Source organism: Pelecanus crispus, chromosome 2, assembly GCF_030463565.1.
Source record: "Pelecanus crispus isolate bPelCri1 chromosome 2, bPelCri1.pri, whole genome shotgun sequence".
NCBI lineage: Eukaryota > Metazoa > Chordata > Aves > Pelecaniformes > Pelecanidae > Pelecanus > Pelecanus crispus.
Window position 1 is genome coordinate 73,012,699 of NC_134644.1, and position 20,388 is coordinate 73,033,086.

General features: G+C 41.0%; 1 protein-coding gene across 1 annotated transcript in view; it reads left to right on the plus strand.

Annotated features, from left to right (window-relative positions):
• The window catches only part of MBOAT1 (membrane bound glycerophospholipid O-acyltransferase 1), a 56,917-nt gene that overhangs the window by 16,952 nt on the left and 19,577 nt on the right, over window positions 1-20,388 (plus strand). The window contains exons 2-4 of the mRNA XM_075704914.1: window positions 7,315-7,460; window positions 7,990-8,067; window positions 11,746-11,841. Coding sequence (XP_075561029.1) covers window positions 7,315-7,460; window positions 7,990-8,067; window positions 11,746-11,841 — 320 coding nt within the window. The remainder of the gene's footprint in view (window positions 1-7,314; window positions 7,461-7,989; window positions 8,068-11,745; window positions 11,842-20,388) is intronic.

Consider the following 20,388-nt stretch of genomic DNA (forward strand, 5'->3'; position numbering starts at 1 on the left):
AAGTCAACATTCTAGTGGAAAACTTGGTGTGGTCTCTGTGATATCGCCCTCCTTTTTGGGGGTGTTTGTCTGCTCCCTGCATAGAGTTAAGTCATCTCTGCAGAGAATATTTGTCCTTATGGTTCATAAAAATAGTCTGGAAGGTCAAAATATTTTGAAAAATTTCAGTAAGTATCAGATGTCTTTGAGGTGATTTGATTAAAGAATATTCCATCTCTCATTCTTAACACACCCATTTTAAATATCACAATTTGGATGTTATGAAATGCTATCATACCAGCAGGTCTATCTTTCAACATCAAAGTGGAAATGTCTCCAGCAAAGTGAACTTAAACATGTTGCTTGCCAGGTGTCTTTGGTTATACGTGCAAAATAATCTTTTGAACAGAGAAAACAAGTTATTGCTCTTCTGTAGTTCTTGCTTTATTCTTTGCAAGAAAGACACCGTCCTGGAAGATGGGGCTGATCTCTGGCAAAGTGTAATGCTTTGTTATGGCATCCCCTTTCCAAAATACTACCCAAGCACTGTTGTACTCCACAGTGGTTTGACTTGAGAAGGAGTTGCTGTTGCTGTCAGTAGTTTCTATTAACATGGTTCCTTATGCTTTTCCAAATACTGAAAACGGCTGTTTGGTGATCTGTGGTAAGTTAGTGAATAGAGGAGAAATTCTAATTTACCAGATAAAAGCCTTGTAGCAGCTTCCTAAACTGATGCTCGGTAGCTCATTAGTAGGTAGCAGCAAATACAGAGTATCTTGACCATGGGCTACAAATTCATCTTTACACTGAGCCACTGTTGGAGGCCTCTGTTCATACACTTTCTTTTGTTCAGCAGATGAAATGCAGATTAAAAGCCTTATTCTCTCATTTGGCTGGTAAGCGCAAGGCCTGGAATAAAAGTAGAAGTATCTTTTGCGATATCTATAATCTGAGGACAGTCTGCATCATCTGCTGCATGTTGAAGTGAGCACGGGCCTGGACGCTAGCTGGGAATATTCTAGCAGCCTGGCTGCCGTAACACACTTGTACCTCTGTCTGTGAACATGTAAGAATATGCAACATGCCTGGTTTTTTGTCCAAAGGTTGTGTACTGTGGGGGACACATCAGCACCTTGTCATCCAACAAGTCACAAGTTAACAGTGTGATTTCTCATAGTGATTTTCATAGTGAATGAAGTACAGCATTAATAGGAATTTTGCTTACAGAGAACTGTCCGGTTTGGGTAACGGACTTAATTGCCATTTGGAGTTTGGAGAGAACTGCGTGGTCAATTTGTTAATATCCTCCTAGATTTTTGGAAAGTGAGATCAGTTTTTCTGGGAGGAAAGAAGTAATAAAGTAAAAGGAAAGTATTTTTGTGGTGAAAACAGGATGCAGGATTTTTCTTCATGATACTTAACTGTAAGGAAAATGTTAAAAGCACTAAAATAATAGACTACGTGCTTAATCTTGCTTATTATCTCTTCCTAGAGTGTGATCTAGTAACCCTCAAATGTCTATTACCGCTTCTTTAAATAGGGAGATTTGCAGATGCAAGGTTTGTGGGATGAGTGGAATTGAAACTTCCTTCATGTGGGTGATTAGTAGCCTACCCTGAACTATGGTGAGCCGTGACCAAGACTATTTGTGATGATTTGGTGGAAATGTATAAAGCCAGGTTTTGCCTCTTCTTCTATTTTCTGTTTCCCATCTCAAGGACTTCTAGCTAGGAAAAGCAAAAGCATTTTCCATTTTCTCCTTGTAAGACTTTTGTGGGTTTTTTCAGTCATTTTCCAGTGCACCAAACAACACATTTACCTCTCTCCTTTTGGAAATGCACTATGGCTCCATGACTTTCCTGTTAGAGGAATTTGACAAATTGCTACCTTTTTTTTTTTTTTTTTTTTTTTTTAACCTCCACCATGGAGCCTGGACTTTGGCCCAGAACAAAAGGTCATAACTGTTCCCACTTGGTTTTATCAGCAACGGGCTCATGTCCTCCAAATGCTGAGATCGAGACACATGTATTTAGTGCCAGGTATTTGGAACTTTTATTTTGTGACTTGTCAATGGGCTGTTGTCCTTAAAAGTGCCCACCTGCAAATGGTTAATGGGACCCAATAAAATATAGGGCAAACAGTTTTATGGTTTTCCTCTGAGAATGGTTAGCAAGTTGAAGAGAAGACTTTCCCATGTAATATGTCCTGCCTGTTGGAGATGACTGAAAAGATGACTCCAGATCACCAGGAGTTTGTGTTTCCCCTTCCTACAGCACCAGTCCAATATATGCGAAGTTGGTTTCACCGTGTTAAAAATGGGAGGAGGTGCAAAGGCTTGAGGCAGATGGAACTAACCTTTTGTGTACTTTGAGGGCTTTGATTTTAGCATAATAGTATAAGGGGAACTTGAAACCATTATGTTTGGTTATTCTTGTGTCAACGTCATAGGTGCTTGGTCGGTTGGTTTGACCTGATTGCTAGTTGTGTATAAAACTCAGTTTTGCAGTCTAAACATCACTTTGAGTTATTGCTACTACAGAATTTGAATGGATAAAGGGAGGAACTACGTTGTTTTTTTTTTTCTTGTTGTTCATATCTGGTGTTTACATGCTCTGGATCCATCTGGCCTTTTCAAGTCGAGACTATTAGATATTAAAGAATTCCTTAACCAGACAACAATAACCATCAACCCACTTGGGCTGGAGTTGTTCCAGGTTTTCTCTCTCTCCAGTAGTGCAGATATGTTGTTTCTGCATTGCAAGGCTGTCTTCAGCCGGCTATGACTCAGATACAAGTCTTCCAGATGTCAGTGCAGGATACTGTGATGAGACTGCCTTTCTGTCTTCCAATGTTTAATCATGGAAAATGAAAGGAAGATAGTATCTTGTTTTGGCAACATATCATGTGCTCTGATTCCTAATTTTATTACCTCTTACTCGCTAGAGCATGGAAGAAAATGACTGTAAAAAGCAAAGGTGTTTCTTTTCTGCTAGCAAAGTTGAAACCAGATGTGAAAAAAATTTGATGGCAACACTCAATAGATGTGACTAGCTAAAAACATGGGTTAAATAACTTATAATGGTGGGTCAGAATGAGAAGGATTAATTCTCGTGTAATTTCTTCTCTATTTCCATGCTATTTTTGTGTGGACACCATTCATCAACATTCAGAAGCCCTCAATTTACTGTTTACAAAGTGTTTTTAGCAACAGTGGAAATAACCAAAAGGGAATAATATGAACCCTTTCATCTTTGGGAAGGAAAAGGGAGGAAAGCATGAGTGTTACTTCACTTGTGATGCAGTGCAACATTTCTTAAAATCTTAGGCATCTGTTTACTTAGGTACTTTAAATATGTCTGGTGAGGAATAAAATTCATGTTAAACAGAATGCAGTAAAGTCACTGTCAGATGAACTGGCAGTCTTCATGTGTATGCATGTGAATGCTGCATGTGTTTAAAATGTTACCTATAAATAACTAAATAGAGATGGTAGTCATATGAAAAGCTATCATATCCCTCTATGAGTCTGTGGAGAGCAGACCAGATCTGGTCTGGTCTCACGTTAGTGCTCAGTTCTAAATACGGAATTCAGCCTGCCAGGCAGAACAAATTTTTCAACACTTGGAAAGGAGCTCCCAGGTTTTACTGGTGTCTTGACATTTGTCTTACATTCCCCAAACACAAGAAGCAAACAACTTCCCTGCTTCTCTTTGTGACATGTTATAGTTAAGAAAAGATTTGGCCTGGTTTATCCACACTTTCAGTTTGGCTCAGGTAAAACTCAGAATGGATTGATCTGCAGAAGTATTCTGCAATTGCTTAGCACCTCTAAAAGTCACTCTTCCAGTAAACTATCTGCTAGACCTTGCAGTGAGCTCTGCACAGCTAAGTTTGGTTTTCAGACTGTACCCCACAGAAATCAGAGGTCATCTTTGTGCATTCAGATTCCAAGTGCAGGGTTATAGGTCGACAGATACAAGAAGTATTCCCCAGTACTATTCCACAATGGTTTTGTCCAACAGGTACCAAATACCTCATGAATGACAGAAAGTATTTATCAGTAATGTTGTTTACCTGGCCTTCTTGTTCATTGGTATCCCTTTCCCAACCCCTCTGCTGAGGAATCCTTTAAAACCAATCATGTTGTTTGTAATGTGTATGTGTTACTGTAAATGCACACAAAAACCCTTGAAAGCCTTAATGGTAGACAAAGAAAAACAAATGCAGCATGTTGTGTTTAGGGGCAGTGCTGTCTGTCAGAAAAACATGGCCACAGGGGAAAGGAACTTGGAAAGCTGCCGAAGAGCTATGGTGGTTGCAGTTCAGAAGGGAGGGCAAAGGCAAAGGCATGAATGTTCTCAGCCAGTGAGTGAAAATCTTCTCTTTCTGCATTTCAGACTGCATTTTTTTTTTGTATCTGAGAGTCAATCTACCAAGCAGTGCATTGGGTGCAGCCTTCTCACTTCCCTTATGCTATTGTGGTAGGTTGTGTAGTGTTCAGATGACACTCAGGAATCCTGATATGTGTTTGTGTCTCTACAACACCATCACTGTCATTTACGGATCCTGAAAAGTAAGGTTAATGTTTTGTTTTTTGAATCATATGTGTAACTTGTAATGGTGTGTTGTAGCCATTCCTCTGCAAGGTACTTTCTAGCTTAATTTGCTACAAAAAGGGTAAATGAAAACTAGAATTCTGAGATTATTGCTTGCTGAGTACATTAGATCTGTGGTGTTTGGGTGCTCTGCTGAAACAGCCCTTATAAATTGAAAGCTGACTGAAACGTAAGGCTGGTGTGTACTTTTGCTTTTAGCCTGGTACAAGGATTTACGCCAACTCCTGCAAAAGCAGCATAGAGAAGGAATTATCTTGGTTAATTTGCACAACAAAAGGAAGGTGTGATAGTGGCATGGTTGTGTACCCGTGCTAACTTTAATCCAAGTAGCACAGGTAACACATGCTCAGAGGAACTGATAGTATAGGCGAGCAACAGCCCATGTGTGCAAGGCTGCTGTGCTGTCATATGCCATATGTTAGCTTGTGATGAAGTCTGTGCTGCTTGCTTTCTGCTGCTGCTGTGGTTACCTGCCTTAGCTATGTAAATGCTGTTATGACTGTGTCTGCCATGGGATCTTGCAGTTCCATTTTGCTCTGTGTGTGAACCTCTGAAGTCGCAGCATTTTTAACATCTTGGACTGAACATGTCAGAACTGGATGAAAGTAAAAAGCAAACGCTTGCTTATCTTGATGGTTTTTACTGGTGTAAAGCTTCCGTGAGTAATGCTGCACAACAAATTGTCTTTTAAACAATTGGCCACATCAGGTTTCTTGGAGTCTCTGCACTTTCCTTCTTTACACTGAATCAGAGGGGCTCTGCATGCCACAAAGTTGAGCTCCACTGGATGTACCTAGTATGACCCTAAGTGGGAGCAGGCTGAGATGGGATTAAGGCTCATTGAATTGTCACTGATGAACTGGCATCCATCAGTCTTGGAAACTTGCTTAGAAAGGATGCAATAAGAGCAGCCCTGTACGGGATATCCTCTCTTCAGGCATTTCTGCAGTGCCTCTGGCTGTGGAAGGAGGGGAGGGGCGGAGTTAGTGTTTTGAGGGTAACTGTATTGTAATAGACCAGATGAGAGTTTGGGATTTGTACTACAGCATCTGGGTTTTGTGAGACCAGTGCAATTTCTTTCTCTCACTTCTTAAATCTTGCACGGAAAATAAGAATTGTCTTATTTAAATAAAACATGAAGTATTGTCATAATAAGACATTGCTAATTACTTGCTTTTGGGTATAGTTCTATGATACCGTCTGTTATAAATGCTGGTTGCTTACACAAACAAGAACTAAATAGGTATTTTGTCTCTGCTCCAAAGAACTAAAATTCAGTGTATCTAAGTATTGAAATTATTGCATTATTCTGTTGCATGGCTACCTGCATCACTGAAATAAAGGAACTACCACAATGTAGCCAACAAACCTTTAATAAAAGCATTTGATTGAACAGCACCATGTTGGATCTAGTCTGCCAGAATAAAGGCAGTTTAGGGCTGTAGTGTCTTGTTAACCAGGCTTCTTGTCAAAAACATTTACAATGTGTTTGAATCCAACCACCTCTGGACAGCCAGCATGTCAGAGCATTTCTGAGTGAGATATATCATCCTGTCCTGGACTGGTAGCTTTGGATAATCCTCTAATCCAAATGATTGCTTAAATGTTGCAGCCGATTTAGTTTTGCTCAGTCTAGGATGACTTGCTGCTGGAGAGCTCAGGGTGGTTTTTTGGGGTTGGGTTTTTTTTTAATCAAAAAAGGACTGCAGCTGAATAAATTAATTTAACTCCACCTGTCTAGGGTCCAGGCTGGACTTGCGGATGTTGTATCCTAATGCTGTATTGGTCTGTTGGAGCTCTGTTGTTCCTCCGACTTCTGGGATTTTTGCTGAGGCTGTCAAAGAGAAGGTGACTTGAAGAAGGCAGTTTTCGTGCTGGGTTTTGCTCTGAGGACACTGAAGCTTTTGCTTGTCCTTATGTCTCATAGGAGTAGCCTCTAGACATGGACTACTTGCCCTCCACATATACATGTCTTGTGCTCCCTCTGCCATTGCTACCTCCTTACGATTGGGCCAGACCGCTTCCCATGCTCTATAGAGACATGCAGTAGCCAAGGAACAGTTGAGGAGAATTTTCTTTTAGCTGCCTGCGTGACGGTAGAGCAAGGTTGGTTTCTTTGCAGTCTTGAACTTCAAAATTGGTAAGTTGAAAGGCCTGCTTGGAGGATGCTATGGAGTAGATGATATCAACTAAGGTGGCTGTCTAATTATTGCTTGTGAAACAGTGTCACATCAGGATTGTTGATTTTACCCTTGTTTTGGGGTCTGTGGAGAAAGTCAGGCACCGGGGCAATGCTTCAGAGTCCCAGTCTGCTTCTTGGCCTCTGCCTCCCACCAGGAGGACAGAGATGGGGGTGATGTCCCCTGCACCTGGGTTGGGCTGGCATGCCAGCGCCGCTGGCAGCGGAGCAGAGCCCTTCCCTGGGGAGAGTGAGGACCGCCCAGAGCCTGCCTGTATCTCGGGTAGCTGGAGCCTGCTCTTCCTCCTGTCTGAGTTTTTGGGTGGCTACATGCTTGTTTAATCCCTTCTGTCATTGGCCAAGGAAAGTTACTGCTTGGGCTCGCAAGTGAGAATGCTAAGAAACAAAAGATTCATTGCTCTCACTCCCCACCCCCCCCGCTTTTCCTGGCTCCATTCTTTATTATTCTGAGAATGGAGAGACTCCTTCCCCCCTCCTCCAAGAATCACAACCATTTTTTGTTTTGTTTGTCTTTTACAGATCAATTTTGTAGCCTGTCAACTGTTTGCACTTTTGGCTGCATTTTGGTTTCGTATTTACTTGGGCCCCAGTCATGCCAGCTCTGCTGTTCGCCATGCATTTGCCACCCTCTTTGGAATATACTTTGCTGTCTTCTGCTTTGGGTGGTGAGTATTTAGTCACCATGTAGACAAGGCTTGGGTAAAAATATTTTTAAACTTCATATCAGCTTTTCTGGATTACATCTTTTTAGTCTTAAGGCACTTTCTATGTTATCCTAAAGAAAAAAGAATTCCTAACTAGCATAACCATCCCAAACCCTCAAAGTAAAATGAGCCATGAAAGTATTTGTAAGTGAAGTATTTAATCTGTGATGTTTGTTCTGGAAGTTAAAGCCACACCAGTCTGCTGTGAAGATACCTCTTTTGGAAAAGATGCATCTAGTTTGAATGTGCACTTTGACCTAGGCTGCTCTTTCTCGGAATGAAGTGCATTGACAATATCTTGTCAATAAGTATTAATCTATGTAGGATATTCAGGCTATAAAGATGTCATTGTGATAATCCATATTTACTGATACCCTGATATGACATCGCATTTATGTTGTTTGCATGGAAAAATATTCTCTCACTCTGAACTACCAGACCTTCCAGGTCACACAGAAATTATCTAAACACTCACTTTGTTGTCTTCAAGGTATTCCATTCATCTTTTTGTCCTGGTGATGATGAACTATGGTATTATGAATATGGCGAGTATTCCCAACATCCACAGGTGAGCGGATACGGCTGCAAGTCTGGAGCTGCCCCTCTGACAACTTCTCTCACAGAGAAGCATGAGGGTTTTTTAGGACTACCTTCTTTCCTTTCCTGCTTTTCTTTCCCAGTTACTTGCAGGAGCTTTGTTCGTTCAGTTACAGAAGCAGCTGTAATCTCGATTTGTGTTTTTTACATTGATATATTGCATTTCCCTGCAAAATTGCTGGCCTCAAAAGTTGGCTTTTGTAGGCTTAATAGTTTATGCCAAAACCTCTGGTTTCTTAAACATAATGAAGTCATATTCTCCTTGGTCTTGTGTCCTTGAGGATTGCTTGTGATAATCCTTTTTAATGTGTTTTCCCCCTTGCTGTTTGGCCTTTAGGTATTTTCCACTTCCTCTTGAGTTAGGTAGTTCAGAAAAGGTCACTGTGGCAGCTTAACTTAATGATCTATGAAATTAAATCTTGCATTTGGTACCGGGCTTTGAGCTTGAAAAAGTAGAAAGTACCAGAAATGTTATTGCTTTGAAGCAGAAGCTCACAGCATCATCATGAGTTCTCGACCATGGGATCTTTCTTTTCCCTACACAAATGTCTCAGAGGAAGGAAGAAAAGTGCCTTTATCAAACGAGTGCCTTCCTGGCCAAAAGACAAAAAGCGCTTTCATATGAAAATGAAAACTACATGGTAGTTATATCTGCTTCTTTCACTGAATAAGAGGAAGTTCGTGTGGAAGAACCTCTGCTCCCACACACCGAGCCTTCTCGTGTGTGTACGATACTCTCTGTTAGAGTTCAGCACGTGGAAGTTATTAAAACTTTGTAGGTGGAGTCATTTGTTTCCCATCAGTCTGCACAAACAGGAATTTTTAATTGTAAAACTGCTACTTTATAGCAGGCTAGAAGGACAAGCTGGTAGTTCTTCCCACTTCTTTACTTTTGTGTTGGCCTCCCTAAGAGCATGTGGTGAATACTGTGGTTTGGTTTGGGTGTGTTACAGGTGATTTCTGTCTTTACGCTGTGTGGCTGTTTCTGTAGCTGCTGCTGAATGCTCACGTCCACATCAGTCTGGGCTGGGAAATGGAAACCCTTTCTTTGCTTGTCTTCAGAGCCAGGGCTGTCTGAGGATCTAATGCTCAGATAATCATCTCTCCTTCTTCTCTATGTCTTCCTGAGGTCACCCCTCTCTAAAGCCCAAATGGGAACTATCACTTATGATTTCTCTAGGATTGTTTAGAAATGTGTACCATAAACAGGCCTGTCTATAGCAGTTACTAGCATTTTGCACCAGCAAGACAGGTATTAATCGAGGTTTTTTCCACCCCCTCACAGAGTACAAAGCCCAGAAGTCCAGAGGTAATTAATAAATAAAAAAAAAAAAAATTAATTGGACAATGTCTATGAAAGAAATGCCATCCAGAGACCAGAAGGAAAAGGTGCTAAAATGTGTATTACTTGTCTTCTGGTCATTGTCTCTGCCCATCACTTGGGGGAAGTGCAGGAGTAGGTCAGAGGAACCAAGGCTACAGAGGGGATCCTGCAATACTTACTTATGTCTTCCTAGGCAAGTTTGAGGTAGTGGTAGGGAAATGGGCACAGATTCAACATGAAACCCCCTCACTCTTACTGTTCAGCCAATTACTCACAATAGGAAGAATAGCTGTATACTGCAACACAAATTAAGCTGGTTCATATAATGTCACCCACTGCTGTGAGATAGTCATGTGTTGATTTGAGTCAGTGTGAAATAGCAATCTAACATGCTGAAAAACCTTAGGAGGGCTGGGAGGGTTGGGTTAGGACTTTTCTACTGTGTTCCACTAGCCATAGCAGTGTGACTCAAAGTACATCCACATTATTAGTTTTGGCAAAATAACAGTGTATTCAAGCTGCTTGAGAATAAGCTTGAAAAATGCCAGTTTAAGGGCTGGACCTGTTCATACAGAGGGCTTGTAAGAGCACTGGATTCTTCATAGTGGGGCTCCAAGGCTTGGCTTTTTTTCCCCCCAAAACACAAGTGGAAGTGAACAAATGAACTAAAGAAACTAACCTGCATGCTTCTTTGCCTGGTTATTTTCTGCTAGTTTGCTCTCTGGTGAGGCTGCCAGCCTTCAAGGCCTATAAATGGACAAACCAGTCCAGCATCAGAAATGCTCCCAGCTGCAGCAGCAATTCAGTATATCTCACCCTGCTTTCAATCTAGGTGCTTTACACTTAAGCATTAGGCTTATTTTAGATGCTTCATCCCATCTATTGCAGTTACATGTCTGAGCTGGGTAACTTGCCTTTGAGGGGTGCTTGCCATTCTCTGTTGATGAGAGGGAGCCCAAGGACCTCACTGAGGCTGGACTGGATGCCTGACTGAGATAAAATAAGACAAATTCTGCCTGGAATCTCCTGAAGAACCTGTCACGTCCCCTCAGCCTGCATTTCATCCAGCCGTTTCCTGTGGGCCACACGACCTGCAGGTTGCCTTGCAATCCATCACTGTCATTCACACTGCAGTTTATTAGTCCCCAGGGAGGAAAAACTAATTTCTTTTAAAGCCAGCCATGATTTGACAAAGGCCTGGCTCATTTTCAGTCATCTGGTGACTGTTCCTCTTGTTTGATTTCACCTTTAGATCCCCACCATAATTAATCCTCCCATGGGTGTGGGGGCACCCTGCTTGGCAGTGTGTGCTACCAGCCTGCCTGACCTCCCATGCCTCAGCTCTGCTGGGTGTGCAGAATGTGCAGTCTTGTTCCTCTGTAGGTCTTTGCATCTTCTCCTCCACGTGGCTATCTTCTCCTGATGCAGGGGACACCAGTAGACCTCGTCCTGGCCTGTCCAGGTGATGCAAGCCTTTCATTCTGGTGTCCCAGCTCTCTGTTGCACTGTCTAGTTTGCTTCATTTGTCAGTCTTGTTTCCAAATATCCATCTACTTCTTACCTCCTCCATATTCTCTTTCTTGCTTGGGTAAATACAGGGAGAAATTAGTTGTAGGAAAGGCTGCATCTGCCCCACCTAGATACTGCAACGCCTCCAGTCCTCAGATCGTTCAACTCTTAAGATAGAAAGAGTCATGCTACTGTCCTGCCAAATATAATTTTGGGATCGTCTTGAAAAACAGAGTGAATTTGTCAAGCTCCACTTAAGGAATGCTTCTTCTGGAAAGGGGCATCTTTCAGCATTTAGATCTGAAAAGATTAGGCTATGTGTCATTATCTGCCTTTATGCAAAATCAGAAGAGAGAAAATATCTTAAACTTGAAATATTTTAGTTTCTGGTAGATCTGAGGAAGAGCTGTACGTGTAAATAAAGAATGTTTACAGACAAAAAAGGCAATAGATAACTTCAGTGACACACATACAGTATCATCTGGTTTCAAATACTTGAGTCAGAAATGTCAAAATAATATGTGAGGGTGGGAACACTGAAATTGAAATTCCCAACTTGAAGCGATCCTATTTCTTCTGTTTTCCCCACTTCCAGTGTGAAGAGATACCTCCGTAATGTTTCAGCTGGGTACACAAAACTATCAGTCCTCTTTGAAAATTTCTGCCAGATCTTGTAATATAGCTTCAGACTTGTTAACAACCTAATTTGCAAAAATCAAACTCCAGTCCTAAACAAGCCCAAACCCAATCTGAGCAATTCTAGTTCTTGTTGGTACTTGTGTTGGTAACTATGTATTCTGTATGTTGTGTTTTTAGGTACTCCTTTGTCGTAGCTATGGGATACCTCACGTTGTGCCACATAAGCCGAATGTACATATTTCATTATGGTATTCTCACTACAGATTTTTCCGGGTGAGTGAGTCTGCAAGCTGTGTTCTGTATCAATTAATTAGTTAAATTTTAGTACGTTTTAAGAATAATTCTTATGTTATCTGGGGAGAGCCAGTAATTTTGTTTCCCTTAAGCTTTTTCTAAGACTTTTTTGTTGTTGTTTTCAAGGAAGGAATAAACACACTGTGATTTTTGCACTGACTCATTGTTTCTGCTGTTTTCTTGCTAGGCACTATCTAGTTAGGAAGGTAGAGCTTGGTTAGCTAGAATTCTACCTAGAGCAGCCTGGGATGAGAAGTCTCTACAGGCGCTCACTGGAGCTGGAGGAGCGCTTATAGCCCGGGCGAGTAGCATGGCTGGTGCTCTGGTCCCTGGTGGTCTGCCCTCAGAGGTGGGGTGGGCTGCTCTCCTCCCACCTTCCTAGGCACAGCCATCGGCTCTGGGTCATCCTTTCCCCTGTTCCGATTTATCTTGATGCCCCAGCTGAGAAGGTGTTTCTCACCCCAGGCACTCCAGCGGGCAGGAGGGGAGGACTTGGGCAGGGGGTGAGTGGCTGGGGGAGCTAGGAGGTGGGTGGGTGTCTAATCCGGGCAGAGAGACACGAGATCAGCTTTTGCTCTCGACGCCGGTCTTACAGGTTCTCTCACGGGGGGAGGTTGTGGCTGCTGTTTACGTAGCACAACTTATATGCCATGCATTTCTGTGGAACAGTGTTTTTCATATACACTGCAGTCTCTATTTGATTTCACTGAAGCAGTAGAGGAGGCTTTGCAAAAATATAGACAGCTAACTCTATATTTTGTTTATGAGAGGAAAGTATACTTCTGCATGATTTAAAAACAGTGTGCTAATCCATATTCCACTTGTTTAATTGAATGTCTTGAACACAGAGTAATTAGTAACATACTATGAAAAACCTCTGTAAACTGGCACAGTAAGTTACAGATGCCTCTTCCAAGCCTCTGTCTTCTTATAGGCAACTGGAGTTTTTTGCTGTCTCTGTGCATGTGCCTCTGTGTGAGGTGGTGATGGGTTGAAGCATTTAATCAAATTCGGGGGGGGAGGGAGTTCTTCTGAAACTTTTGAGTTTTTTATTAGAGGAGGGGCAGAAATGGGAACTCATACATTTAGAGAAATTTAGTTCTATGATTTTTTCTGCCGTTCTTTTAATACACAAAAGCATGTCCTGAAAGAGCATGACATACCAAGAAGCCTATAAATGGGATTGGAATGCTATATCTCGGTGTGTGTATGAGACAGAGAGAAATACGAGAGAGCATGCTTTTCTGAATAGTGCGTTCAGAAATGCACTGTGAGGCGTATTAGCTGTTTGAAGACATTTAATAAAGATCCAGCTGAGACTGGGGGTGGAAGAAGAGGAATGGTGGTTCTTTGTTTTATAGACTAGGTAGCATTTTCTGATCTCTTGATGAAAAGGGAGCTACTCTTATCTAATGATGAGCTTCAGGATAATAATGGTACTGAAAGAATAATGCCCAAACTTACGCTGTTATTTGATTTTGTCCTGATGCTTCAAGATATAAACCAATTCCCAAACTTCAGTCAAACATAAAACTGCCAAGTGGTAAACAACTGGAAAATGTAGTATGGATATGAACTATCTTCATGGTATATTTTAAAAACTAAGAATAAATAAAAATATTGTAGTGGTATTAATAAAAATTTGCAATCCAAAGTGCTCAAACCCAGGTCAGCCTCATAAATCTGTCTTAAAACCTGTTTTCCCCAGCTGTAAATCATATGTGCCCACTGAGGTTTTATGCATGTACCTAAACAGATGTGATGACCCAGAAAGACAAAATATACTCCCTGACCACAGTTTTACCATGTATGAGCAGCAACTGAACATCCTCTTGCTTGTTCTCCCATGTCTGATGGTTCCACATCTATTGCCTGTGGTAATATGAAGCATTCGAACAAGCTACTGGCTGGAAGGATGGCCTTAAAGGTCTCTCTCAGGACTTCAGAAACAACTGAGGCAGAATCCATGGAGCAATGCCCATCTCCCTCCAGTCTCCCACCCTTTTGGGTGAATGTGTCTGGGGATATACACTGAGAAGGCAAAACACTGGATTTAAGGCAATCTCTAAGAAGGAACAAAAAGCCTGTCATCTGCTGACTTGTATTTGAGGTTGCAGGATCCTGTAAGTCTCTGTTGATACCCGATTGCAAGGAGGAAGTTTTAATCCACATCAAATAGGCATGTAGCCAGCTCTAGTACCATCAGCTTTCCAGTGGTGGTTCCCTAAAGTGGCGAGCCAGATGTTAGATGAGTGTTCCCCGATGTCAGTGCCGGAAGCTGGCACACCTCATCTGCTCTCTTGACCTGCTTTGTGCACTTAAGAGTTTGTATGCATAACTCTTTTCATGTGTGCTTGCAAATGTATTTTTTTGGTTCTTTAGCAATAGCTGGTTGTGCTATTTGTTTGGAGTCCCCCCGTTTTGAGAACACAGCTTGTAAAATGCAGGTAGAGGTGGAAGGAGAACAAGGTAACTTTTGAGTCATGTCTTAAGTAAACTGGAAAATGGAAAGTCAAAGTGTGACACCACTTCAAAGTTAAGAAGTAAGGAAACTTGTTCTCTACTGATGACTAGTTAATTCTTCTAACTCATGCAAAGGGTAGGTTTGGTCACTGACTCCCACAGTCAAAACTGTACTCAAGCTGCTTACAGTAATTTCTCGATTTAGGAGTGCTTCATGTATTGCATAGTACTTAGGTGAAAAGTCCCTTTTTTTTTTAAACTATGAGCCAGGTTTTAATGAAAAACAGTTGCAGTTTGCTATACTTTGATAAAATATATATATATTTTAAGACAAGTAATTAAAGTTCTTTAATTTATATTATTTCACAAAAAAGTGGTGACATAATTTAGGAATTTTCTCCTGACTGCTTTCTCAAAGAAAACTATTCATTTTTGAACACTAATTGTAAAATAACTGAATGCTGTGCTTCCCCCTTAATTCAAATCAGTCTTTGAGAAACACATGCATATTTTATTTTGGTTGGTTTGCCATGGCATTTATATATTGTACCTAGGAATACAAAATCCTAACTCTTTCTCTTTCTTTTTCTCTCTCTTATTTCTTCTTCTTTATGCTAAGAGGATTATGCTGGTAAGTTGCCTGGTTTCTATACAACTTTATAAAAATGGTAATACCTAATATACAGTTTGGGGTTTTTTTTTTTCTTTGTATCACAGGCTCAGAATGAGTATAGTAATATCATGGCTTTAGGGAGAAATTAGTTTAAAATAAATCAAGGGATCTTGATTGGGATTTCTGGAAACTAGTAATAGATATGGTTTCAATCTAGTAAGCTACGTGAACAAATGCCATATGCATATGATCATCTGGATGGATTTCAGAGGAGCTCCTCATCTGTATGAAGTTCTGTCTGCTTTACTGCCTTGCTTGATTAAGACCATAAATAGAGCTTTTTGTTTTCCTCTCTGAATTCTTGCGGTGTCTGAGCAAAATTTTCTAATACTGCAGCTCATTTGGTGAATGTCAGGGAATGATTGTGCATATGTGAGTTTCTTGGTGCCATTCCTTACAGAAAAGAAAGTCAGTTTGTGAAAATCACCACACACACTGGCATTGCTTTCAGTCTTCTGTTGGTTTTAGAGAGACCAGAGCTGAATTATCAGGGAGACTTGAGCAGTTTTCCTCCCTACAGATGTCAAGTCTGTACCTCTTACATGAGTGTTTTGGTGGACATCACTCTCTGGAAGAAACGGACGTCTTCACCTGTTCGCTCTATCCCAAATGCAGAACGGCAGCAGCGTTCTCAGCAAACTGCTTACAAAGGGATGGTCATTGAAAGAGCCCTCTCAAAAAGCCATATAAGCAGATACTTTAGTACCAAGTGTCACTTCAGGCAGTGAATTTTTGTCAGGTGGTTAGTGCTTTGTTGCTAGTTATTCCCCTCTCAGTATCACCACAAAAGAAAAGTATGAGGGTGCAATGGCGGTTTGGTGTTTGTTTTTTTTTTTTTTTTCCACAAAGGAAATACATTTGCTTATGGAAACAAACATAGGTGTACTCTGTTACCATGTTAAAACACAATGCAGAAATACTAACTGGTCCTGCGCGTTCAGTTGGTTATTTTTATTTTCTTCTCTTAAATGTATGAAGTGCAATATGTTGCCTGCAGTGTATGTTCCAGCAGCTCTGGGTGACTTGGCTCCGCAGCAAGTCCCCAGCCGCAGTACAGTAGCGCACGTGCAGGACGAGTAAGGGGAGGTCAGTTTTCTGTGCCCGCTCGCTGCTTGGCTGCTCTACTGCGTGTTTGTCCACTTGAAACTGCACTGAGATCACTCACTGTTGGTTACACAGAAGCCCTGCAAGAGCTGCAATATGGGAATTAGCCAAAATTCGAGCAGGCAGTCAGTACTAGAGAGCTCCACATATCTAGTGCATCCCAGGATGCTTCTCCAGAAGTAAGTACCTTTTTAAGTGAAATGCTTCCACCATGAAGGCTTAAGAAATGCTCTCTGGGAGCTTTCACCAGAAAAACACATGAAGCAAACTGGAAGTTGCTTTGGAGGCGTGAGCATGTTTAGTGAAATGTTTTTCCTCTATGTGCTTCAGCACTTCTTCATTTTGCTATCGAAAGCAGAAGTAAGAGCCCATTGCCAGTGAAGCCGTTGTGGCATTTCTGGCTCGGCGATCCCCTCGGCAGCACGGTTGATGTTGTAGTAGAGTGTGACTGTGTGAACTTCTCGTCATCACTTCAGGGCTAGAGAGATAAACCTGAATTAAATGTTTGCTGTTTTGGAGTCTTGTCTGCAATGAGCGTTTTGACTCCACCTCCTCTCTTTAGTGAAATCAGGTCAGTGGAAACTATTTCTAGCAAGTGTGTGCCAGACTCCTCCATGGGATTACCTAAGGTCAGGCAGACTCTGCTTGGTAAACATCTTTTCTCTCATAAGCATCAAAGCTTGCTCAGTGCAGAAGCCAGGCTGTGATATGGGAAGGATCCCCACAGCAGGCTACAGCCGATGCTGACATCTTTAGTTCCACTGGCTTGTGCTTCTGGGCAAATTCATTACATTGGGGCAAGCCATGTTTAAAAATGGTGTTAAGTGGTATGTTTTCATTTGGAAGGTTTAATTAGGGGGGTAAAACCCTCTGTTGAGCATTCTCTGTAAACTGTTACATCTTTGTCTTGTGTTACTTTTCAAGGCATCTAACATAAGGTAAAGACAGTTTGGGGTTTTTTTTATTTGTTGAAATTTCCTATTTCATACTAGCTCCCTGGGAGAATTTCTTGATTTTTTTTTTTTTTTTTTTTAAAATTAAAAGTTGGCCACTATGGTTTGTTTGTAGCCGGTACAATACAGCTACAACCTCAGATTAAACTCTTAGCCAATATATAAAACATGGGGAGGGGGGAATCACACGAGGTAAATCTAATTCTGTGCCTCTGTGCTAGTTTGTAACTGTAGTGGATGTAGAGGATGTAGAATCATAGCACTTACTGTGTAGCTGCAAAGTGATTGGAAGGTGTTCAAATATGATTGAGTTCAAGTCATTTAGGCTTCTTCAATATGTGTTTTATTTCAAATGCCCTGTTTCTAGGGGTAGGTCTTCATGCTTCGTCTGTAAATGCAAGTATAGTAGGATGATTTTCTTTTTAAATTCAACCTAATAATTTGCCCCACTCCCAGTAACCTGTGCATGTCTCAAAATTTGGGAGGAGGAAAGATTATTGGAAGTTTTATAGCTTTTTTTAACTCCCCTTGTTTGTAGCACTTCTGGCTTTTTTTCAGTAGAGTCTAAGGTTTAAAATATTATCGTGTCAGAAACAGTTGACTATATGTGACATGATGCTGTATTTTACATATTAACTTGCTCCATGTTTTATTGCTGTTTAAATGTAGCGGTTACCTGAAAGGCTGAACAGAAATGACAGTTCAGTACTCTGGTATTGCCAAGTTTTAATAAGCAAAACTCACACATGTATTTAGGAAATGATGATATTAATTTTTGCCCTAAATTAAATGTATTTTTCTTATCTAATTTTTAATATTATTCAAGACTTGTGTCCTCCTGCATTGCTCTGCAAGTATGGGGGAAAGGGCTATCTTTCATTCTGAAGAAACAAAACCAGTCTTAGACTTGCTGTATGTGTGCGTGCGATGGGGAGAGATTGGCGGGTCCCCAGGGAGGAGTGGGACAAGTGTGGGTGTGCAGAAGGTGGGGGGGCCCACACCCTAAAATGGTGCCAGAAGCTGACTGAGCTCCAGCACTGCTATTGCTTTGTTGTGCTCTGCCCTTTCCTGCAGCGAAGGCTTGGTCCCCCAGTGAGATCAAGTCAGTGGGGGAATGGTAGACAGGTGAGGGAGGAGGAAGCAACTCCCTGTTCACCTGAAACCTTGCGTACCCTTTGTGTGAAGCGTTCAATGATATCTGATAATGATCTTGTGAAAGATTTAGAAGGTGTCATCCTATTGCCACTGAACAGCAGGTTTCCACCTTCCCGAGTCGGGTATAGAAGAGATATGTAGATGTGTAATACAATGATGGCAGGAGAGAGAACTGAAGGTATCTCACATGCACTTTGTGGGTCTCCTTCCCACCCACGGTATCAGCAGCATCACTTCTGTGCTCTCTTGTCTCCTCTGGAGTTGGGATTTGAGGGAGGTAGACCATCCGCCTTTTCTGATTGAAGTGCATGAGAGGCTGACGACTTCTGCCGGGTTACAATGTGCTGTCAATGAGGCAACGAATTCCTAATATAGACGAAGAGAACCTCTCTCTTCTCTGTGTTTATACATTGGATGACTTCAGTGCAGGCTGCACTTCTGCTTCCCTTGGTTAATCAGCGCATCAGGATTGTTTGCATCTTGGTTCTCTCTGGCTTGCGGCAGGGGGCCCAATTTTCTAAGCCAAGTGTCTAAATTTAGGCACTTAAAGGCATACGGTTTTGGCTCTGAGCCTGAGGTTTAAGGTTACCCACTTCAATATTGGCATAAAGTGCTTGTCGTAAGAAACATATGCAACAAATTGAACCAATTTGAAACAAGTGTTAGTGCTCACCCTTAAAGCTAAAAGGTCAAACACTGACAAAAATCTGTGTTTATTGCAGTAGAACTGCTGGTTCAGTGACAGCCTCTGTCTCTCTTAAGGATTAAAAAAAAATCTGCTTTTTTGTATGCTTAAAGGATTGGGATTTATGTATCTTTGAAAGCAAAGCTAAATTTTGTCTGAATGGGAAAATCTACTTTGAGAAATAGGATGTTGAAGATAATGGTGAAAAATGATTATAAATAACTTTTCTTGAAAGGTGAATTGAAATAAAAATTAGAATGACCATTTCACAATATTGGAGCTGTCTGGAAGGTGAAAAGTCATTGTTGAATTTGTCCATTCCTTAGCTGCAATCAGTGGTCCAGGTGACCCAAGCAGAGCTGCTGTACAAGCCCTTATGTTACGATTGTATTCCAGACGTGTGTGTGTTTAAGCTTGTTCTGGATTTTATGTGTAAGCTTTGTTATTGACATGTCACATAGAGACTGCTGAAACAATAAAAATAGTTTCTGATTGAGAAATTGGCTGATATTGCATGTTCTTTGTTTTTGGGTAGAAAATGCAAATTACTCTACCCACGCAGAATTACATGTGGACTCTTGAAAAAGATCAGCCATATTTAGTATTAAAAAAAAAAGGCCACTTACAATGAAAGAATGTCTTTCTCCAGCATTCTTGTGTTTACCATGCTCAGCATATTATTTGTCTTGAAAATCAGTTTGATTTATCATAGTGGGATAATCAGATTGCAAACAGTTCATCTTAGCCATTGGGTTTACATTTGAGTGTAACCCTTAGGTTAATTTAGTCGAGGATGATTCAGAATCTCTTGAAAATCTCTGCAGCATGAGTGTTTGACTGTTATTTTGGACAGAGATATCATTGAATATAACGTTTGCTTTTTTTTTTTTTTTTCTCTCCTTACCTTGAGAAATCAGTGGGAAAAATACAGTGCTTGAACTAAAAAAAAAAAAAAAAAGCCTTCGGCTTTTTTTCTTTCATTGAATTCCAGAAAATATATTACAATATTTGAAATGAATAACCATAATATTTGGAGTAATCATCTAAATCTCTTTAAAAAAGTTCCGTATACTGGTCAAACTCTGTAAATAGCATGTACACAAACTCGGGTTTTAATTTCCATATTGAAGACATCATTTGTGTTCAAGTAGAAACCTCTGTATGGTTTATGTTGATAATTTGTCACCAAATCGAGAAACAATCCATTGTATTAATCATCGTTGAAGACAAATCTCTTCTTTGGAACTGGTTTTACATATAATCATCTCAATTAATGCTTTTAAAATAATGATATATCCTCATCATCCATTACAACCTCCTGGCTATTGCGGTTGTGAAGGTCTCATAGGTAACGTGAGATCTGGGCAGCCAGTGCTGGTGTCCCCAGTGGCAGAGAGATGGGGAGAGGCAGTGTTAGTAGGTGCTCGTCCCTTGGTTTGCCTGCCATGGGTCCTACCAGATTGCAGGTGTTCAGCACTAGGTTTTGTGTTTAG